The sequence below is a fragment of the Falco cherrug genome, chromosome 3, assembly GCF_023634085.1.
Source record: "Falco cherrug isolate bFalChe1 chromosome 3, bFalChe1.pri, whole genome shotgun sequence".
Taxonomy (NCBI): domain Eukaryota; kingdom Metazoa; phylum Chordata; class Aves; order Falconiformes; family Falconidae; genus Falco; species Falco cherrug.
In genome coordinates this window covers 106,445,363-106,466,662 of record NC_073699.1, presented here as the reverse complement: position 1 = coordinate 106,466,662, position 21,300 = coordinate 106,445,363, and the positions used below count along the sequence as shown (strand labels likewise).

The 21,300-nt window shown below is 49.9% G+C and overlaps 1 protein-coding gene across 13 annotated transcripts in view; it reads left to right on the top strand.

Annotated features, from left to right (window-relative positions):
* CAMTA1 (calmodulin binding transcription activator 1) overlaps window positions 1–21,300 on the top strand; it is a 324,887-nt gene that overhangs the window by 3,368 nt on the left and 300,219 nt on the right. For 5 of the 13 annotated variants that reach the window (XM_055705080.1, XM_055705081.1, XM_055705084.1 and 2 more), the window contains exons 1-2: window positions 63–141; window positions 4,176–4,269. In XM_055705080.1, coding sequence (XP_055561055.1) covers window positions 4,203–4,269 — 67 coding nt within the window. In that variant the 5' untranslated portion in view covers window positions 63–141; window positions 4,176–4,202. Of the gene's footprint in view, window positions 1–62; window positions 246–313; window positions 391–487; window positions 786–3,952; window positions 3,992–4,175; window positions 4,270–17,673; window positions 17,944–19,123; window positions 19,335–21,300 lie in introns of those variants that run through there. The other 8 variants (XM_055705076.1, XM_055705077.1, XM_055705079.1 and 5 more) reach the window with 8 other exon arrangements.

Sequence of the window (21,300 nt, the reverse complement as noted above, 5' to 3'; positions counted from 1 at the left end):
CCTGCCGCGCCCCCTGGCGGCCCGGCGGCCCCAGCGCCTCCGCCCCGCGCCCCCCCCCCAGCCCCGCCCTGCGCGTGCGCGGCCAGGCCCCGCCCCAGAGCGCCGTGAGGCGAGGGGCGGCGGCGGGCGCGGGATGCCGCGGTGAGTGCTCGGCCCGGCACGGCCCGGTCCCGGCGGCGAGGCGGAACGCGCGGGATCGGCGGGGCGGGCGGCCCCGCTCCCTCAGGCGCCTCCCCCCCCCTCAGGTGCCTGCCCCGCCGCGGGCGCTCCGTGCCGGGAGGGGAGCGGCAGCTGTGGCTGTGGCCGGGGCGCCGGTCGGGCCTGTGTCCGCCCGGCGACCGGGTAGGAGAAGGGGGAAGCGCGGCCGCCGTCGCTGGGGTCATCGCCTTGGTGAGCTCCGTGCGGCGGTGCCGGGCCTGCCCGGCCAGCGGGGCGGCCCCGGGGCGGCCCTGAGGGGCTGCCTTCCCCGCGTGGGGCCGGTAGGTGCAGGCGCTGCCCCGAAGCCCCTCGGCTGGCCTAGCGAGGGGGCGGTTCCAGCCCGTTTTGCGGGCCGAGCGCCTTTATTTCCTGGGTGACTCTGGCTCTCAGGGGGTTGCCGTGCCCAGCCTGGCCGAGGAACGCTGCAGCCTGGCACGGTGCGACATGGTGAGGGCAAAGCACTCGCACGGCGCCCGAAGGCGAGCGGCAGGTTAACGCTGCGACGCGAGCCCCGCGGGCGGGGAGCAAACCGCTGCCGGGCCTCGCTCGCCTCTGCCACCGTAGAAACCTGGAGCGGTTTGTTTCGGGTCAGTAGAGGCGCTTTAACAGCTCTGGGTCAGTAGAGCTACTTTGGCTTTTCACCACAGAGTAGAGATGATGGCTCTAGAATTTCTGCCGCGTTGCTTTCCGAAGAGCAAACAGCCCTGATGGCGGGTTAACCACAGGAGGGCATCTTACCCAGTCTTACGCAGCAGTGCAATGGGAGAGGTGCCCCACGAATGTGGGGAGCAGACAGGAGTGTTAGCAAAAGGGCTTTCTAGTCTGTGCTTTGACCTGTGCCTCGTCATAAAACATGGTGGGCAGGTGGGGTGTTTGTGGGCTTTCATGGCTGCAGTAAGGTGGTCAGGAAGAAAAATAAGGCCATTCCTGCTCATGTTCCCCAGCAGCTGGACCAGATGTTTGTGTCGGGGATGCTGTTTAGACTGCTGCTGTCCTGGAGGAGGAGCTTTAAAAGACCACTCTTGGTCACCAGTGTAGTCTAGCGTGAAGCTGAAACCATGTTTTCCCATTCCAAAGATCAGCTAATCTGTTTTGGCTTTTATCTTCACGTAACTTTTGTTTGGAACAGGAGTGTTTTAATATTTAATAGGTTTCTTTCTGATCCAAGGGTAGTTAGCAAGAAAGTATTGATCATGTTATAGAAGTACCACTGTGCTCATAGTGAGATGCAGTGCTTGGAACAAGAGGTCCTCAAAGGCTCACTTTCTGAGAAAGCACGTAGAAGTGAGTCTGTTTTACAGGGAATCACCTGGCAGCATGCTTTTCCTGAATGAACCCACCTGCTAGACTCATTTTTTCCACGTGGTTTGGGAGTCTGTGCAAAAATGTAGAGAAGAATCAAGTTCCGAGGATGCTAGTTGCCGTGGCAACGCTCTTTCCCATGGATTTTGGTCCTGTCGTAATTGTGCTCTTTTTCTAACGTGATTTGGGAGTTGTGTGGTCCTTGGGGATGTTAGTGGCAGAGTTACTGGGAATCCTTCCCCTTACCAGATTGATCTAACGCTTTCCAAAAAAGACACAGCTGCTCGTTGCCAGCTCTGGCCGCTGTTTTGCATGCATCGCAGATGATTCAGGGGAATTTTTTGGGAACAGTCCACAGATGTCACATCTTGGCAGGGAAATATAGGAAGAGAGAAATATGACTTTAGGGAGCTATATGGGAACTGTGCTTTCTAAGCATGTAGAGATAGCTCTTTAAAACCCTAAATTATAACAGAGGAAATGTAACATCTATGGTAAAAAGCAATTTTTGGGAAAAAAAAGTACTTGTTTGTGCTTTACTGACTTGCCAAGTTTTGGTTCAGGGTGTAGTGTTCCTCTTGCCCAAGTTGCTACTCACAGATTCTTCACACTGTGTGAGGAAGCATTGTGGTGCTGGATGGGATGCAATCTTTGTGACGAGAGAAGCGGACTCCAGGAATCAGATTCTGGATTTGGCCAGCGCGTGTGCTGTCAGACATGTGACACTGTGGCTTCTGCTCCAGTGTAGGTAGCATGCTCGTTTTGTAAACTGTGAGTAGCCTTACTAGTGTCCTGGTACAGCCCTGGTGTTTTCCAGAGGTCATGATCTACTGGTACCTCTCCCCAGATGTAATTGGTTAGGTTCCTTCTTGGAGTGGACCATATGATCCATGGAGATATAAGAGACTCTCATTGTTACTTGTTTTTTTTCCTAAGCTTTAATGTCCTAGATCTTTTCTAAACAGGAAAGAAACTATGTGCTCTGTTTAAAAGACATTGAGCCTGTACCTAGAAAGATTGTTGAGTGTAGTGATCCTGAACATTACCAGCCTTAGTGTGAGGTGCTGAGTTCATACACTTGGGTTTGGTGCTTGTTCCATGTTAGCAGTGGGTAGGGGAATGTGGCTGAAAGGGAATTCAGGAGGGTGCACGCAGGCTGGGAGTGCTGGAAGAGTGCATTGGCAGTGCCAGCATTCCTGGGCTGAAGCACAGGCGAACAGTGCTGCCTGGTGAAAATGGGGGCAAACTGTGAATGTCCCTCTCTGGAAAATGGCGTTTGGAGCTACAAGTTATTTTTTTTAAGCTAAGGGAAAGATCCACGCTTGTGTTTCTTTGGGATGCTGGTGACTCTTCTCCAAGGTGCGGAGGTGTTCCAGAATTGATTCACCTGTGCTGCCTTAGAGCCAGAGATACCTTCTATCTACTGAGGCTTCCCTCTAAGGCAGCGGCTGGATGGGGAACCATCTTCCCTGGGCTGGTGAGAGTGGCAAGTGACTATGAGGAGGCCTTGTTTAGCAGATTTTCTTAGTAACTGGAATCATGTAGTCATCGCTGGAAAATTGCCCCCGCACAAAGTGTTTTTGCTAATATTAACTCTAGTTCCATCTCAGCTCAATGGAGGGAAAAACTAGAAAGTGCCATAAATTCAGCCGAGCTTGTCAAAGCTGTCAAATTACCACCTGATAAAGCTCCTACCTCCTAATGATTACAGCCATCAGCCAGAGAGGAAATGTATGCCGATGGGGCTTTCGAGCGACAGCGCCAGGGTTCAACATTGTTAGACTTTTAATGTAGTGTCATCTGGGGGCTCTTTGGCTTCAGTAGAGGGTGAAGCTCTGAGCAGAGTTATTTCTTTAAAAAAAAAAAAAAAATATCTGAGGATGTAGATGAGCATACTACCCCTCTCTTATCAGCCAGATTAATGCTGACTACTAAATTTTAGTAAAGGTCTTCTTTGGTCCCATTTGTTAGTATTAGGAGTCCATAGCGATAATGTCTTTTCACGTATAAAAGATGCTATTGATTTTCTGTTACTGTTGTCCTGAAATGTGCACTGTGTGTCTATGGAGCGGTGACAATTCTCCATCACTAGCTTTATGGGAAAAGAATGGTTATTGAATCTCTTCCCATAAAATATAATCTCTTTCTCTCTCCCAGATTTTGCCAGCCCCTCTGGGAGTCCCTCACGTTATCTCTTTGAGAAAATTGATTTTTTTTGTCTCCACTTTGTACGCTTGTGTTTAGTTTTATTTTTAATTTGGCTCACATGATATGGCAGGGAGGCCTTCCTAACGTTAAATGTGCTTTCTCAGTGTTTTGCTGCTTCTTCATACTAACGCTTTCAGAATGTTTGAAAATAAAATAAAGATACTTGCTTGGCGCGAGTCTCTCTTCGTGTTGCAGGGCATTTTTTTTACTCTGGGTGAGTCATTGCCCTGCTCTTTCTCTCCAGGCAGGTCTGAGACACTGACAGCTTTTCAGTTGCTTACAGGTAAATTCGGGGTAAGTTTCTTGAGTCAACACAGGCTGATTGATTTCGGATGAATGACACTAGTGGAGAACGCAACTTGTACTGCTGCCTGCTCTTTGAACTTGAACAGTGGCAAAAATACTCTGTCAAATTTGTCCTTTCCTCTGTGTAGCAAATGACTGACTATGGGACTTTTTCCTTTCAGGGAGGAAACAGCAACATGAATTCATAGATGATGAGTAGGATGCCAAAGCCAGAGATGACAGTGCTCTTGAAGAAATGCTGGGTAGAACAAAAAGGTAAAAGGAACAGCTAATTGAGTGCATTTTGGAGCCTGTGGGACTTCATGTGGTACATTCCCTCATTAAGGCAAATGGCACGCCCCCTCAAACCATAGCTGAGTGTTCTGATTTCCCTCCTCCTCTGTTTTGCATGAAGTCCCAGTGATGCCTCTCACTCCCGACCTACTCTTTCTATGCTTAGGTCTTCCCCAAAGCTGCACCATTCTGTACCTAAAGCCCTTGCGAGACTCGTACTTCTGAATGTGCCCTTGCATGCATGGGCTTGCAGGTCCGGCAGCCGTCTCATTGTGACCTGTGGCTTGCACTCCCAAATTAGTTTGGCAATCATACCTGGTTTTCTGCTGCCATGTTTTGTGATGAGAACAAAAAGAGAAATAAGGGATGAACTCAGTGGGTTAATTTGCAGCCAGTGTCATTCTCCTGAGGTGACGGTTCAGCGCAGTCATTGCCTGTACTGTCTTCTGACTTAAACCTCGGCAGATACACGTGGTTAAAATGTTTGGAATGCATTGCAAACCAGTTGCCTCCGTGAGGACGGAATTGATTTCAGCTATTCTGGTGCTTTTTGCTGCATTTTGTGTTAATGCTCTTGAGGTGCCCAAAGGAATCACTGCTTATTGGCTCTTTCATTCTGAGAAATTCTCTCTGTCGCTGAGGTGTGGTAGTTCGCTTGAGGACTTTGGGAAGTAAGAGGCAGATTTACTCACACCTGCAGAGAGCTGTGTGGTAGAAGGGCCTCTGTTACGCTCCTCCAATGGCAGCAGAAGTGGCTGAAGCAACTGGCAAGAAGCAAGAAAAATCATCATTAGTAACGTTGCTCTCCTTGGGATATTTTCATGCTTGTTTATGGAAGACTGACTTTAATCCCCCAAAAAGTCAAAAGCAAACATTCTCCTTGAAAATGCTCCAGGTTTGTAGTCATTAACTGCGTGCTGCCCCATGCCTCTCGGGCTGTTTCTGGCAGCAGGGGTGTGGGACAGAAGGGCATTTCTGCAGCAAGCAGAAGATTTTGACGGTACAAGAAGCAAGATGAGGTGTGAATGGTTGATAGATACAAATAACAGTTCTATTCTGCTGCAAGTGTCGTCTTCAAAACAAGAATCGGGGAGGAATTTGCTATAGTTTAGGTTTTGGTGCCAGTTGTAATTTTTATGAGCTTAAATTGTTTCTAATCAAGCTGTGGTCTGTCATACAGAGCACTGTGCAGGGCAGGGTTAGGGCTTTTGAATAGGCTACCGCCACAGCCTTTCCTGAAGATCACTAGTGCAGTTTTGACAGTGTCAGAAATTACTTCTTCAGGCTGATTCATAATGCTAGGAAATCTGAAAGATCCAACCATTCCGTCCGCACGCCGCGTGTCTGGGAAGGGAGGTGCTGGCTTTCTGTGGCCTTTGGCACCTCGTTGTTTCCCACTGCAGCGCGTTTCCTGCAGCAGTGTAGCTTAAACGGCACGCTCGGTGTCTTTGGACCCTGTCAGCCGAGTACGTGAAGAGCCTGTCATGGGGACAGCACTCTGCGTTAGGGCACTGCTGTCATCTGTCAGAAGCTGTTTTCAGAACACATACAGCTTGCCTGAAAGCCAACCTTTTGCACTTTGAAGATGAGAAACATGTAGGAATTACAGATACTAAGATGCTATTTTCCATGGACAGCCCTCTGGATTTTGTGCTCTGTTGGTGGCTGGAAGCTGGGAACCCATATTCCCTACCAGCTCTTTTCTCTCCAAAGCTGGCCTCCAGCCTACCCCCAGCAGAATAGTTCTCTGAGAAGTTGTCAATGACTTCTCCTACTGTGTCAGTAAGAATATTATTTGGGCTCAATTGTGCCATTTAATTTTGCCTCTCTAGTAAAATACTTTCCCATTGGTGCCATGATAAGGAGCTGCTCTGGACGCTACAGCACGCCCTAAAATCCTTGTTATGTGTAGACCACATGGTGTCACAGGGGAGGAACAACACCAGATTCAGCGCTTTTGGTGAAAAAGTAGTAGTTTGTCCTATGGGAAATGTAACCATGTTTGAAATACTGTGTAAATAATCATAAGAAATGCAGAATATTTTTTTTAAATGGTCATAACTTGTGTAAGCTATCATGTAGTTAAAATACATGATGATATAATTTTTAGTTTAATAACACAAGAGTTGAGAATTCAGGCATACTTAAAATATTAATTAGCAAATTCCTGTTGTCAGTCTGTATTTTGGAAGATCTGATAGTTTTCTTCTTTCTTGTTTTGTGTATGTGTATGTTATAGCTGCTGGTGTATTATTCAGCTCTTTCTATAAACTCGGATGTAAATCTATTACGCTCTTTGAGTTTTCAAATTCTTCACCATCAATCTGGAAAGCTTTAAGTCTGCTAAAATTGGAGTACAGTCAGTGTTGGCAAGGCGCTGTGTCCTTACGGCTGTGCCGGTTCCCCAGAGCTAGGGCTCGTAGCTGTTCCCTGTTCCTCCCGCTCGCTGTTTGGGGCCCTGGAGCCCAGCCAGCCCGGCTTGGTGGTGGGTCACAGCACCCTGCGAGTCCAGCACCGCACCAGGCTGGGTGAAATGGAGAATGGTGAGTTGGTTTTCAGTACGTACTATTGGTTTTGACAAAGAGCACTATATGCATGTTATTTTACTATCCCTGCCACTAGACGCTGGCATGGGGAAGATGCATGGTGCTATTGCTTTAAGGTGGCTAGTGGCCGCTAGCTGTGCTCAGCATCACCTTTGCCAGCTCTGGCATTGCAGCACGTGCTGTCAACTCAGCAGTGGCTGGAAAGCTCAGATAGGACCAGATTTGGCATCAGCATAATCGCTTCTGCGGGCATTGCGCTTTGGATCCTGCCAGCTCCTCGCTGTTTCTTCTTTCTTCCAGCATGTGGTATTTTACATGGCCCTGAGGATAGACAGTTGCCTACTAGACTAGCTTGTGGGGTTTTTTTTTTGTTTTTTCCCCTCAGTCTTATCAGGTTTTCTGTTGCAGGGGAGCACTGGGAAATACGAATTCTATTTTGCTTGCTGTCCTGCTAACGCTTTAGCTTACTGGAGCTGGTGAGAGATGGCAGCAGTGGGAGTTGGTGTGCTGTTAGTCATTCGGGTGACATGGTCTGATAGACAAAGCTCCTGAGCTAGTGAAGGAGGACGCTTATCGAAGATAGAGTCGCATTCAGGGTTGTGTAGCCTCATCTTCTCACTTGATGCAATTTCTCTTACTCAAATGCAAGTGGAGCTTTTAAAGGCAGCTGATACTATGTTCATGTTTAGCCTCCGTCTTGCAAGCATACAAGAAAGGAAGGTGAATCACTCGCTTGTATACTTTTGATCTTGAAGTTCAGTATTACTCCTTTTCTGTCAGTGGCTTGTCAGACAAAAATTCATAGTAATTGTATTTAATGATCTTGCCCTCAGTGTTGGAGGCAAGGCAATTGGAGGAGATGCGGTTAGAATTCTTCCATTGTTGAAATACTTGATTTAGCTTAGAATATTTCATGGACCCATGAATGCATTTTAGGAAGACTATCATGTATCCATGGCTGTTACCACAGTTGTTGTTCCTACAAGGTAGGGTTCCAAGGTTCTCTGGGTTGGTTTGTGGGTTTTTTTTGGTTTGGTTTTGATCCATCCATGTGTTCCCGCCCCCCCCCCCCCCCCCCCCCCCGAAGAAACTGGATGTTTTTGACTAGTCCACGTTTGTTCCTGACATGAGCCATAGACAATCTTTCACCACAGTGTTGGGTGTTTAATCCAGCTGCCTCAAGGTTGGGTGTTTAATCCAACTCCTTGCTTTCACGGAACTTGCTATGAATGATACAAGCACCTCCTGTGCAGATAAACTTCCAGTATCATTGCTGAAAACGTAAGTTGAAATTTTGATTCTGTGGAAGTTATGATGATTATATTAATATCTGCCACATGATTTGTCTGCTTCCAACCATATGCTTTTTAAGTAAAAATCGCCCTTTTTGAATAAAAGCTGCCAACTGACTGGCAGAAAATAACCAAGGTATTTTTAGAGACAGACTGTGTAGCTTTTCCCATAGTAGATGGTGGATACCTACCAGTAATGCACCACTGGCTTTATGGGATTAGTGTGGCTAATGAGTTGTTTATAATAGTTTAGTAAATAGGGGCTTTTGTAGAGTCAGTGCACAAGGAGGAAAATCCAAAATAGTCCCCATTGTGATCTGCAATACTCTGCTTTGAATGCCACCACACCAGCTTTTCCTGGTGAAAGATGAACGGTGTTTTCAGTATTTCTTAATCATCATTGCCCATAGAAAATGTATTTTTATTGGAAGTGCCTACCCGGCCACTGAACAAAAATCCCTTGAGGAGAGAAACTGTCATCGATTGACATACAATGGCTCTGAGTCTAGTTCAGTAAGCACGAGGTTGTTGTGTGCCTTATTTTCCCAAAGAAGTGAATGCTTTGGGATTAATTAAACTCTTTTCAGTCTGTACAGCAGTGTAACCTTTCTTTTATGCATTGTAGGGCTTGCACCATGTAAGAAGTCAACTATGCTATCTGTGTGACTCCAAGGTAAAGGCTTGGGGTAAAATTACTTACATTCTTGAAATGAAAGAGTCTTGCAGTATATGCCTCGGAGTGCTCACCTTCCCGATTGCTTAACTGTTGTCTGGCCCGCACTTGAAGTGGGTGCTTTGCACCCTGTGCTTGTTTTTCCTGGGTATCCAGTCAGCTGACTGACAATACTGGATTTAAACTTTTCAGATGTGAGAGGTTTAAATCTCAGTGCGAGAGAGGCGTAAACCACACGTTCATGTATTGCTGGTGTGAAGAACCTTAGCGTTTCAACACCTCCCTTAATGAGGGAGAGTGTAGCCCGTGTGGGGAAGGGAGTGGGATGGAGCTGTGTGGGACCCCACATTCAAGGAGCTTCCCAGTAATGGCGACACATACACAAAGCCTTTTTGCCTCTTTCATCTTAAATGGTGCAAGAAAGGAAGCATTGTTTTCTGAGCAAACACATGGCCAAATGAGGTGGGAAATATTTTATTTCCTAAAATCTATTTATTATAGACAGTGGTAAGCCATTTGTTAAAAGCAAGCCTTTACATTCTTTCAGATTTCATACCTTAAACTCTGTGGTTACTGGAGTCTCTTACACCTTTGTATCGTTCACGTAAACTGTAATTGTTTGGATGGTGATGGGTGCTTAAGGTTAGGGACATAATTTCATCCCCCAGGCTTTCACCTTGACTGTAAGGGCTTAATACCGAATACACCAGAAGTATGTGCAGTCCTTAGGTTATGCTCCTAATTGGCACTTAAAATTCATAGGCAGATCTTGCAGAGCCATTTCTGAAACGTGCTCTTCAGGCTTGTCATCCAGGTGACCGCCCATTTCCATTGATCCCACACTAATTTCTGCAACTAAGATCTGTTTACTTTTTATACTTCTAGTCAATTTTGACCAATCGGTAACCCTACAGAAGGATTAACTTCTAGTTTTAATATTATTATAAATCTACTTAAGTCTTTTTAAGCAGGAAGGGGTGTTACCAAAATTGACATTGTGCAACACTAGGTCACAGGTTTTACTGTTTAATCAGAGATAGAAGTTGAAATACATCATTGCATCTATGAAAGCTAATTCCAATATTAAAAGTTCTCTTAGCAGCTAAAAAGAAATAATGTAATGCATAATTCTTTTCTTTAGGAGCACTTGCTAATTTTGAATGTGTCTCCCACTCTCAATTGGTGGAAGTTATTTTAAGCTGTATTTTGTGGTTACTACAGGTGAGTTGGCAGTATATATCCAGTCCTTGGGCAGTGCTATGGTGTTGCTCAGTGTTGCCTGGTGAGGTCTTTTCAGCACCATGAGAATGGCAGAGTCACGGTCATTCAGAGCAAATTTTAAGGTGCGGGTGACAGGCTGTTCATAGACATAAGCACGGAGAAAGAGAAGGTTGTGAGCATCATGTAAATACTCGGATGAGGTTATGCTAACTTACATTTTTGGAAGATAGCGTGCATTGTTTCCCTGGCTGAAATAGCCCTTTAGATAAACGTCAAAAAAAGAGAATGCATATCACTTAACACAGAAAGTGACACTTCTTAAGGACCTTTTTCAATTTATAGTTCAATAAAAAGGGTAATCTGTGTAGGGATATTCTGTCCTTGCCTACAGTTCTGCAGTTCTGACAAGATCACGTTCCTGCTTTTACCTTCATGCTGTCCCAGGCTGAAATACTTCACATTTAACGCTCTTGGTTCTATAAATAATTGACGTGGCTCTCTTAGCAACTGAAGATCAGCAGCAAATTGTATTGTTGCTGGATAATAGGGTTGTTCTGAATTCTTTACTCCTTTACATCTTAATTTTCACTCTGCTACTAAGAGTGTAGGAACTGATTTACTCCATGTGGGGTGGGGGTGGGGGGAGTATTACTGTTCTAGTCCTTCAGGGGAGGAAGCTTAGGGGAAAGTCAAGAACTCGCAGATGACAACATCGAAGCAGAGACTTAATTATTTCAGTGATTTTTCTGCATATACAGTTTCTCCATATTTCTCATTTTATGCAACTCTTCCGAGCCATACGGAACAGAATAGTTTTAATGGTTAGACAATAGGCAAATCTAGAAAGAAAACTCTGTTCCATAGCAAAAAAACTAATGAGAAAATATTAAACCAATCATTTTTGTATATAAGAACTAGTGCATATCCTTGATGACAGAGGAGAAGGAGTTTGTGTAATAAGGCACCAGACAGGCACCCGAGAGATAATTTGAGTGGCTGCACCGCCATAGTACCACTGTAAGCAAAGGACGATTGATTCTAGTTTGTGATACTGGAATTAAACTTCCATTTGGCTTATCTATTCATAAATAATGATGAAAAAAAAAGTCAGGGAAGTTCCTTCTCATTGTGAATTTATAGCATGGCAGAACTCAGGCATGGTGAAGTTCTTTAAAGACTTGAGATGATTACTTCAACAGTAATGCTTTTTAATTGAAAGCATGAGTGCTCTATTGTTTGTTAATGGTGCTTCCACATAAGTCATGGGAGTGTATGAAGTAAGACTTGGTGTGGTAGCTCCAGGACAGGGTTTTGGGCAAAGGGCAGTGCCTGGACAGTGCCGTCACCAGGAGTTCCTTGGGAGCAGGCTGACTCAGGTTTTTGTGGTTTGGTGGTTTGTTTTTTTTTCTTTTTTTTTTTTTTTTAATCAGACTTTGCCTCTGGCTTCCAGTTCCTGAATCTACGTGGCTTCGAACACCTTCTGCCTCTGTTACCATCATCCATTTCTCTTCCTTCGATCTCCTTTTGTTCTTCTGTCATTGTCTTCCATTACTCATTCTTCTGTCTTCAGTGCCCAAGGCTGATATTTTCATACCTCAGTGACTAAAGTTTGGCTCCTAGATCAGTATTCATTCAGTTTATATAGACAGCAGTCCAATTTCAGAGGAGTCAAGTATCCTGGAAAAGACATTTGTTTAAAAGCACAAACAGAAATTTAGGAGCTTTAGGGATCTTTGACTTAAACATATCTCCCTGTTATTATTTGCTTTGGTGATCACTAGAGATCTGATATCAAACTGACGTGAGGATTATGCTGTCTTGAACATGTTGAGGGGAAAATAAGTATTATGGAAAATGGCCTTTTCCTCAAGGTAGAACTGGTTACTGTGTGGATTTCCGTGCACGCTGTTGGCTGGGATTCAAGGAGCTGGCACTGCCACCTTTGTGGAGTGACATTCCCTGGCCAGTCCCGAGCTGGGAGCTGTTCATCCACTGCCCAGAACAGCCAGTTGCCTACCAACATTGTGCACGATGGCTTTGCATTAATGCGCATTCATAGAGTTTACGCTTTCTTCTTGCTTCTTCGGTAGTAAGGGGAGTTTTGCGCACTAGCAGGGGAGAGGGGTTAGTATGTAGGGGAAAAACAACCCCAGAGAGCAGCAGCCAGCCTATATAGCTTATTACAGGATGACAACAGCTTTAAAAACAAAAACAAACAGACAAACAAAAATAAAATCCTTCCATGTACCTTATTGAAGACTGTGCTAAAATTATAACTGAGGCTACTGTGGATGACAATCATATTACCTCCTTAAACTAAATAACTTGATTGTCTTATTATAAAAGAAAGCAAAGAAAAATGTCCTGAATATACTGTAGGAAATTGTCTTTACTAAATCTAGCAAGGCATTTATGAGCATTGTATATATTATTTGATTTTGCCAGAATTACATAAATGGGGGGGAAATTGTTAATGTAAGTTGACTACCAGAGTAAATCACAGCCTGATTATTCTTCTTTTCTGGCTAAAATTAGAATTTGATATAATGGTCAATAGACATTTTCTTTAATTTTTGAGACATAATTTCTAATAGCTAATCCAAACAAATTGGAGAAAGTTGCTGCAGAATTGAAAAAATAAATTATCTGAATTTTATGGTGACTTACTGGTAAATCCCCTTAGTTGGAAGCTTTAATTTACCTCATATTTCAGGTTTTTTTCTCCTCTAACTGGCTTATGGGTGTATACTAGAGCAAAATAATTGTTATTTTCTTAGTGCCACCAGGGTGCTTGGAGCATGAACCACAGTGAAGACAGAACCTGGCCTGTTCTCATAGGGAGATAAAGGACCAAGGACCGCAGAGGAAGGAAGAATGGGGCTTGTGGCAGAGGCTGCGTGCTGCCGTGCGTGGCGTGGCAGGCGTTCTCCCTGGCATTGCTGGCTGCAGCAAAATGCCGGCGGCTGGCACCCATGTAAGTCAGTTCTGAAGCTGTTTGATCCTGTACCGCAATAAATGGGGCTCCAGCATGGCAACCCCCCAGGCGGCCGCTTGTTTCCCTCTGGAGTCGGTGCCAGTGTAGAGGAACAAAGCATTTTTGCCCTTGTTCTTGGTTAAACAGGTAAATACTGCGTTTCGTGTTGAGGCTACTGCCTTAAGTATCTGCAAAAACTTTATGAGGCTTTGCACAGCAAAAACATCTTTCCTCCAGGGTCCATTAAAATGGCTTAGGCTCTGGAGTTATGCTTCAGTTTTGCCTGGTATAAATTCCCGATAGCCGACAGTGTTTTACTAGAGGTTATTTGAATGTAGTGTTTGTATTTCTGAGGGAAATAAATGGGCTCAGAACTGCAGAGGGGATGGGGAGAAGAATGTATCCAAACTCCAAAATACGGAGGATGAGCAAGTTTGGCCTCCTGCTAGGGTAGTATGCAGTTTCTTCCAGCCTGAGTGTAATCTGGGATCTTTAGCTCCCGGTAACGTGTGTTCTTCTTCAACTTCCACACATCATTTGGGGCAAGTTGTTTGGATGGCAGAGCCCGAAACGGAGTATACTTCTCTGGAGAACCCTTCTGAAAAAATGCGTGTTTTGGGATGTTTACCTGGTTTTGATGAACCTGGGAATTGGCACTTATATTTCCCAAATGCAGTGAAGTATTGTGAAATGACAGTGAATTTATACATGCACATTGCCTTGGTTAAGTCTTGGGTTTATTCCTAGAAGAAACAGCTTTTGATTCTGGAAGTGTAGAGAGGAAAGGGCAAAAGCATTTCATTTCTATCACTGTGAGGTTTTTTTTAAGCATCTCTATTCACACTTCTAAGAGTATTTTTGTAAAAACACTTGGCATTCCTTGCTTCTAAATCACGGACTAACTTTGTGCAAACAATTCAAAAGAAATGGGGTTCCAACATTGTCATTATAGCTATTAAAACTGTCTGAATTGTTTTGCTTTTTGATGCTTGCCATAGCAACGGTGGATGTATAATTTGCTGAATATCCATAACAGGATATTTGAATATATTCTTTACAGTTTTACTTCTGCATATTACTAAGCATGCCAAATCATCACATTAACCCAATTAACCAAGCCAGACCCACATCTGCCATGGAATGACAATGAAGGTGGTTTTTTTTTTAAGGAACTTTTTATTTCACCTCCTCCTCAACAACAACAAAAAAAGCCAAACGCCGTACATCAGAACAGCGGCAGCTTTTATCAGTATGCTGTTAAAAATTATTCATGATTCAGACTGCGAAAACTCCTGGCACATCTACTTTCTTGCTGCTTATCAGCTGGAGGTAGCTCTGTGTTTGTGCCCCTAGAAAGGCAAGACCAAGTCAGTTTATCCTGTACCGTACATGCACAGAATCTCCGGCGGTTTGGTACCTCTGTGCCTTAATAGCGATTAGACTGTTGATTTTTAAACAGTGGGGAGCTGGGAAACTTGAAAGATACCAGCAGCACTTCAATTCAAATGGCTTGTTCCTTATCATTTTATTGCACAAGGAATTAAATGAAAATATTTGGGACTTTGCTGGCATGCTTGATGAAAAATCTGTGTTCAAATAGCATCCATGATATTACACAGATCACATTGCTGTAATAACCTATGTACTACTGTTAAAATTGTGTGATTTCAGGTATATAAGATTCAGTTTATTAGTTTGTTTTTTTCTCATGGTAGGAAAGCTTATGTTGAGGAAGAGAATGAGTTCATTAGCCGTATGTAGCAGAGCTCATACACTATCGTGGTAACCCCTTGCAAATGCTTTATTCATCCTCTTCCACACAAATTCTCATCGTCTTTATGGACCAGGAAGGATCTAGAAAGCCAGACAGCGCTCCCAACGACTCTTCATAGAGCAGGTTGCACGCCACTGGTAGAGCCAAGGTAGGTCATGTTAGTTGTGGAAGCAGAGTTATTGCCACCCAGTTCCTCCTTCTGTGGGCTGTAACGGCTGAGAGAAGGCAGCTGGTGTCCTGAACAACCTTGTCAATCAGCCCACATGGACCTCATTACTCTAATGAGCCATGGAAGCACATAAGGAACTACTTGAGCTTTGGAGAGAAGAGAGAGATGGACACTCTTGTGCACACATGTGGCTGATTTTGCATTTAATTATGTTGCTGGGTGATCCCAAGGTCTAACCCCATGTGGAGTACCTCGTGGTTATTTGTTCTCAGGCATATGTAAGTGAATAATGCAGCGAGGGCTATGACCAAAATAAATGTGCTCGTCTCCCTGAACAGAAGGGAAGGACTGTTTGTGGCAGCAGTTGCCGTCTGCGTTCCTGGGAGTGGCCTGGGTTCCTGCCTGCGTTTCAGCCACAAGCATGGGTGTCTGCAAAATGACATCCAATTAGCTCCCCGGCAGTACTGTGCGTAGTAGCAGAGGAAGAATCTTTGTCACTCAGAGGAGGTGCGTTAGCCCCACCGTTTCTCTTGTCTCCTTTTTGTTGCATAGTCTTGCCTGAATATCCAGGTGGAAGCCTGAGCCCCTTCCAAATGCCAGCCTGATGTTGGTCTTGGGCAGGATACTGAGATGCCAGGAGATGAGCTGATTCAGAGGAGAGGTGGTAGATAGGACTGGCGCTCTGAAGGCACCACAGGCTATGCTTCTGGACTGATCTGGGTGCCTGTTTCTTGCCAAAGAAGGGAGAGCAAGGCAGGCCTGGCTGTAGGGTGTAGGCGCTGGCGCCTGCCACTCCATGTGGAGCGCTGGGATGAGGTCAATGCGGGATAGCCCTCTGCGTCCTGTTAAGATCTTTGCACCTAAACATCTGACCCTTGCACCAGGTAGTTGACTTCCATCTCTTAAGGGGGAGGTATGCTTATTTTAATCTAGTATTCTTTTCTTTGCTGTAATGCAAACCACGAGGAGCACCAACTGTATGGGCTATACCTTGTGTCTGTGCTAAGTGTATGGATCATCTTTGAAGAATATCCAAGGAGAGGCATAAATTCCCTGCAACTCATAGAGAAAATGATAGCTCTTTGCCAGTGTGGCAACCAGAAAAGTTTCTGGCAGGTCTCAAGCAGCTGAAGAAAACAATTATCTTAGCTGATCCTGTAACTGCATTAATATTTGTGTATATTTATAGGACAGAGTATACTAGATTAGCTTTATGACCGTTGGGAGTGAGCCTGTCATTCTAGAGCCGCTTCATCAATGTGCCTTTCACGCTCCATGAGATTAGCAGCCGCTGGAAGTAGGAAGAAGGAATTTTCCTTTCTTCTGTCTTAGAAGAGACCCATCATACCATGTTCCTCTTTTGTCTTGGCTCGGAAACGGCTTCAGTCTTTAGCAAAACCAGAGAGCCAACAGGTCTTCTTTAAAGAAGTTCCACTCTCACGGGGATCTGAGGGGAAAATATCCTTTTTGCGTGTTTAGTCACACACATCAAAGGAAGGGGCCGTTCCGCTCTCCGTTAGCGCTGCGCAGGCACGAGGCGCGGTGCAGACACGCCGAGCTCTGCTCCAGCGGCTGCCGGCGCTCCTCAGGCTGTGCCCCCCGGCGGTGTGGACAAAACTTGGCCGGGCAGAGTCCATCGCTCTGCCACGGCACTGCCAGCTTGGAAGAGGACAGGGCCGTTATCTCGGTGTCTTGGGCGCCGCTTTAGAGCGGAAGCTCCTCGACATCCCGATTCCCAGGCAGGTGCTGCCGGCCGGGATCAGCGCGGCTGCCCGTGTCACCCTGTGTCTGACAGCATGTGCCACAGCTCGGCACGAACGCGTTCCCGTAGGAGCGGTGGGGCTCCCTCCAACTTTTCCCCGCCTCGCTGGCAGCGGTAACTCGGCTCCCCTTGGGGGGGGGCAGCCCCTGCCCGCCCCAGCTGGCCGGCGGGGGGGGGGGGGGGGGGGGGGGGCGCACGGCGGCGAGGGCCCCCACAGCCCGGCGCGGTGCTTCGTCTGTCCCCGTGGGGGAGCTGTGCCCCCGCCCCTCCCGGCGGCCCCCGGGGCGGTGCCGCTCCGGCACTAACACCGGGCCCGCCTGTGCCGGAGCCCGCTGGGGCGAGGCGGGTCCCGCCGTGCCCTGGCCGAGGGTGCCGTTCGCTGGCGAAAGAACAACCCGCAGCTTCTCAGTCTCGACTCGGAACCGGTGACTTTTAAACCCCGCTCACCCGCCGGAGCCCGCGGGGGCGACGCGCTACCGCTGTTGCCGGCGGGTGGCCTGGGAGCGGCACCGTGTCTGTTTTAATAGGGCAGGCGGGCGGGGTCGGGCCGCGGGGCTGCCCCCGCCGGGCGGGCGGGGCGGGTGCGGGGATTGGCGGCCGGGCCGCCCACCGCGCCAATCGGAGGCTTTGTTTAGGGTTACAGGGAGCGGAGGGGGCGTGCGCCCGGCGGGGCCGCCCGCAGCCAATGGCCGGGGCCGGGGGCGGGGGCGCCGGCGGCCGCCCGGCTCGCCCGCCCCATTGGCCCCGCGCGCGGTCACTCCGGCGGACGCCGCTCCTCGTTGGCTGCCGGTGCCGGCGGCGCCGTGCGTCAATCGGCGCGTTCCGCTTCCTCCGCGGCGCGGTTGGCTCTGGCGGCCGTCTGTCGTGCTGCGCCGCTTCCCCAGTGGCCACTGCGGCCGTCAGTAAAGCGCCGGGTCCCGCCCTCCTCGTCTTGCCGGCGGCGCCGCTGAGTGGCTGCGGCGTGTGTCACTGAAGCGCTGCCGCGCTCCCATTGGAGGGGCGCGCTGTCCGTCGCGCCCATCCCCTCCACGTTCCCACCTCCCGCCCGTCGCGATTGGCCGCCGCGGGTGTCAGTGCGGCGGCTCCCCCAATGGGCGGCGCGGGGTGTACGCCGTGCGCGCGGGGTGGCCGGCCCGGCGGCGGCGGCAGCGGGAGGAGGCGGCGCGCGCCTGGGTCCCGGTCGCGAGGAGGCGGAGGAGGATGTGGCGCGCGGAGGGGAAATGGCTGCCGAAAACAAGCCGGAAGGTGAGAGCGCGGCCGGGCCGCCTCCCGCTCCGTGCCGCCGGGCCGGGCCGGGCCGGGCCTGCGCCGCCGCCGCCGCGGGGCTGCCACCGCGCCGGGCCCTCCCGCGCCGCCCTCCACCCCCCCCGCCCCTGACCCCCGGCCGCGGGGCGGCGGCGGCGGCGGAGGCCGGGCCGCGCGGCGCAAAGTTTGGCGGCGGCGGGCGCCCCCGCGGGGTCGGGCCGGGCCGGGGAGGGACGGAAGGGAGCGGGGGGGATGGCGGCCGTTGGGCAGGCCATGTGCGGCGGGCAGGCCGCGTGGCGCCGGGGCCGCGGCGGCCGGGCCGGGCCGGGACACGGGCACGCCTCCCGCCGCCCGCCGGCACGTGCCCGCCCGCCGCCAACATGGAGGCTGCGGCGGTGTGGCCGGCACAGGGTGCGGCGCGGAGCTCGGGGCTCCGCCGCTCCCGGCCTGGGCCTCGCCGCCGCCCGGGGGGTCACGCCGCGCCGGGCCGGGCCTGGCCGCGCCGCCCTCGCCGGCCCCCCCCCTCCCCCGGCCTCGCTTCCTCCTCCCCCTCCCCCCCCCCCCCCTCCCCTCCCGGCGGCGGCGGCGGCGACGCACGTGCCTCGCGGGCGCGCGCCCGTCACGAGCGGGGCGGCCTTGTCCGCGGCCCCGCCGCACCGGGGCCTCCGCGCCGGCGGGCAGCGGGCGGGCCGGGGGTGGGCGCTGCTGGGGCGGGCGGAGCGGCGCGGCGCCGCCCGACGAGCGGCGGGGCCTGGAGGGCAGCGGGGGGAGGGCCCGGCCCGGCCGCCGCCGCTGGCGGCACTGGCGGGAGGAGGCGGAGGCCGTGGGGGGCAGTCCGGGCGCCCAACTCCGGGCGAAAGTTACCGGCGCGGCGGGGAGCCGGGCGGCGGCGTGTCCGCAAGGGGGTAGCGCTGCTCCGCCCGGCCGCGGCCCCGCGCCCCCCCCTCCGGCGGGGCCGCCCGGCGGGAGCCCGGTGCGAGGAGCGGGGCAGGGCCCGTCCCCAGGCCCGCTCGCCTCGCAGTTAATGCCTTTTATTATTATTAATTTTTTTAATAATTTCCCCGAAGTTTGGCCGAGCCGGCCGGCGGGAAGCGCCAGCGTCCGCTCCCCGACCCCAGCGCCGTGCGCCCCGCCGGCCCCCCGGGCGGCCCCGCAGCCACCCCGGGCGGGCCCGGCCGCCGCTCGCACCGCCGGCGGGGCCGCCACTCGCGGGGCCGCCCTCGGCCCGGCATCGGGAGCGCGGCCGGTGCCCGGTGCTCGCGCCTCCATCTTACCGGGGCCGGGGGAGAGGCCGGCGGCCGGGCCTGTCCCGCCACAGCCGGTTGTGTAACCGAACCGGTGCGTTCGCTAACGCCGCCTGAACTGTCAGCACTTGCAGCTGGGCACGCCAGGTACCACTATTTAATATGGCTAATACAGGTTTTTTTTCCTTATTCGCTACAGTATATGTGCTTCCTCACTTTTAATCCGTTTGCCCTCTTCACCGGGAAACCCCTTCTTAGATTACAAGGGTCGTTATCCTGTCTCTTTGCCTGGATTTCTGCTCAAAGAGCTTTGAGAATACCTTTTAAAATTTTTTTTATATCAGGAAGGTGTTTGTCGTAATTTAGGAGGTGTAGAGCCTCCCTAGGCATGGCCACCTTCGGTTTGATTTTTGCCTGCGCCTCGTCCAGCGTGACGTAGGCCCCGTGCTCTCCAAAAATGCAAATTTTAAGTAGTAGTGGTGATTGGGAGTGTGTCAGCTTCATCTTTTATTAATCTCTTTAATGCTCCCAAATTCATTAGTTCCATCTTTCCTGTGGTCTGGAAAACGCTGGGCTTCATTCTTTTCTCATTTGTGTTGAAGTAAATGATTAACTTCGCTGAAGTAGTAGAATGTCAACTGGTTAACGCTGGGTGTAAGTGATCAGAGAGTTAGCGTCTGTCTGGACTTCCTAGCTCAAACTGTGAAGTTTCGGTTCTTTTGTGGATGAAAGTACTGTCACCAAAGCACACTCAGGCTTGATTCTCTTTTCGGGCTTCCTGTGCCAATGTATGATGACATTTTTTTTTCCTACGTAAAGCGGAGGCTTTGCTATACCCGTCCCTGTGCGGCCGCGGCTTTACAGAGCCACGCAGCTCAGCGCTCCTTGATTTGAAAGGTAATTCAGCCTTTACCATTGTTATTTAGTGCAACTTCCGTCATTTTTCATATCGGTAAGTAATTTTTGTGGGCCGTCTGAGTGTGTTCTGGCTGAGGAGACGGGTCAGCAGCAGCATTTGCATTTGTGATGTACGTGAGTCGCTGGAGAAACTGGAGAAACGTCTGCTCTGCCCGGCGTTTAAAGGCACCCACCCCATATCGTAATCCAGCGTTTCGCTTGGCTGCCCGGTCCTTGGCTCGCGGCTTTGTACCCGCGCAGAGCACGGGCAGCGTCGCTGAGGCGGGAGCGGAGAGTCTTCGGCTCGGCGCTGGCGCCTGTGGTGTTCCCGTAGTAAGTGCACGGAGCAGCTCCCCGCGCTGACCTAGTTCTGTGGTATATTTTCAAGGAGGTGAGATATAAACCATTCATTCTTTAAACTTAAACTCCACCTGGCGGAAACTTAAACGGGAATCGTTTTAAAGCGTGACTCAAGAACGAGCATTTCACCAGTAGTACAGATGCTGGAGGAGAGCACGCAAGTCGCTTTAGGTTTTTGTTACTTGAAAAAAGCGTGTGTGAATGGGACCTAGCAGGTTAGTTGTGTGGAGAAGCGCTGCTTTTGTTGGGGGGGCAACCCGCTCCATCCACCCAAAGCGGTACGGGAGAAGTGAGCCTTGTGAACAGCAGCGAGCAGCTCTGCAGACCTGCCTGGTTTTGGCGTTGCCCCATCAAGCTTCGGTCAGGGCTCCTCGTGCCTGGCTAGCAGCAGGAAAACCCCAGCAGTAGGTGAGGGCTTACACGAGGCTGGTGTCTCTGTTCCCTGGCTGCAGGAGACATCTCCACGTCTTGGAAAACCTGGGTGAGTTTCCTCTTTTCTGGTTTTTAGGCAGAATGAAGCTGGGCTTGATGACCAAGCAGCTCTTGCCATCCTTGCAGCAGAGGGGTTTACGGCTTTTGTAGTTTCTGCCGCCTTTTGCGCGTCTGAAGTGCTACAGGACTGACCCTCGGAGGTGCCATCTTGGAAGCTGCACCAGGCTCAGGGCATGATTGGGGTGGGGGCTCTTTAAATTGAGAAAGGAAAGTTGTTTTTTTTTTAAGTTCAGAATAGAATGTGGAACCTTTCTTTAGACTCTGTGTGTACGACTGTGTGTTCGTACGGGCAGGTACCTGAAACCGCCAGCTTTAAGGCAGAGCCGTGCCCGTGTGTTTAAGCCGTGCAGCTGGCGCAGGAGCT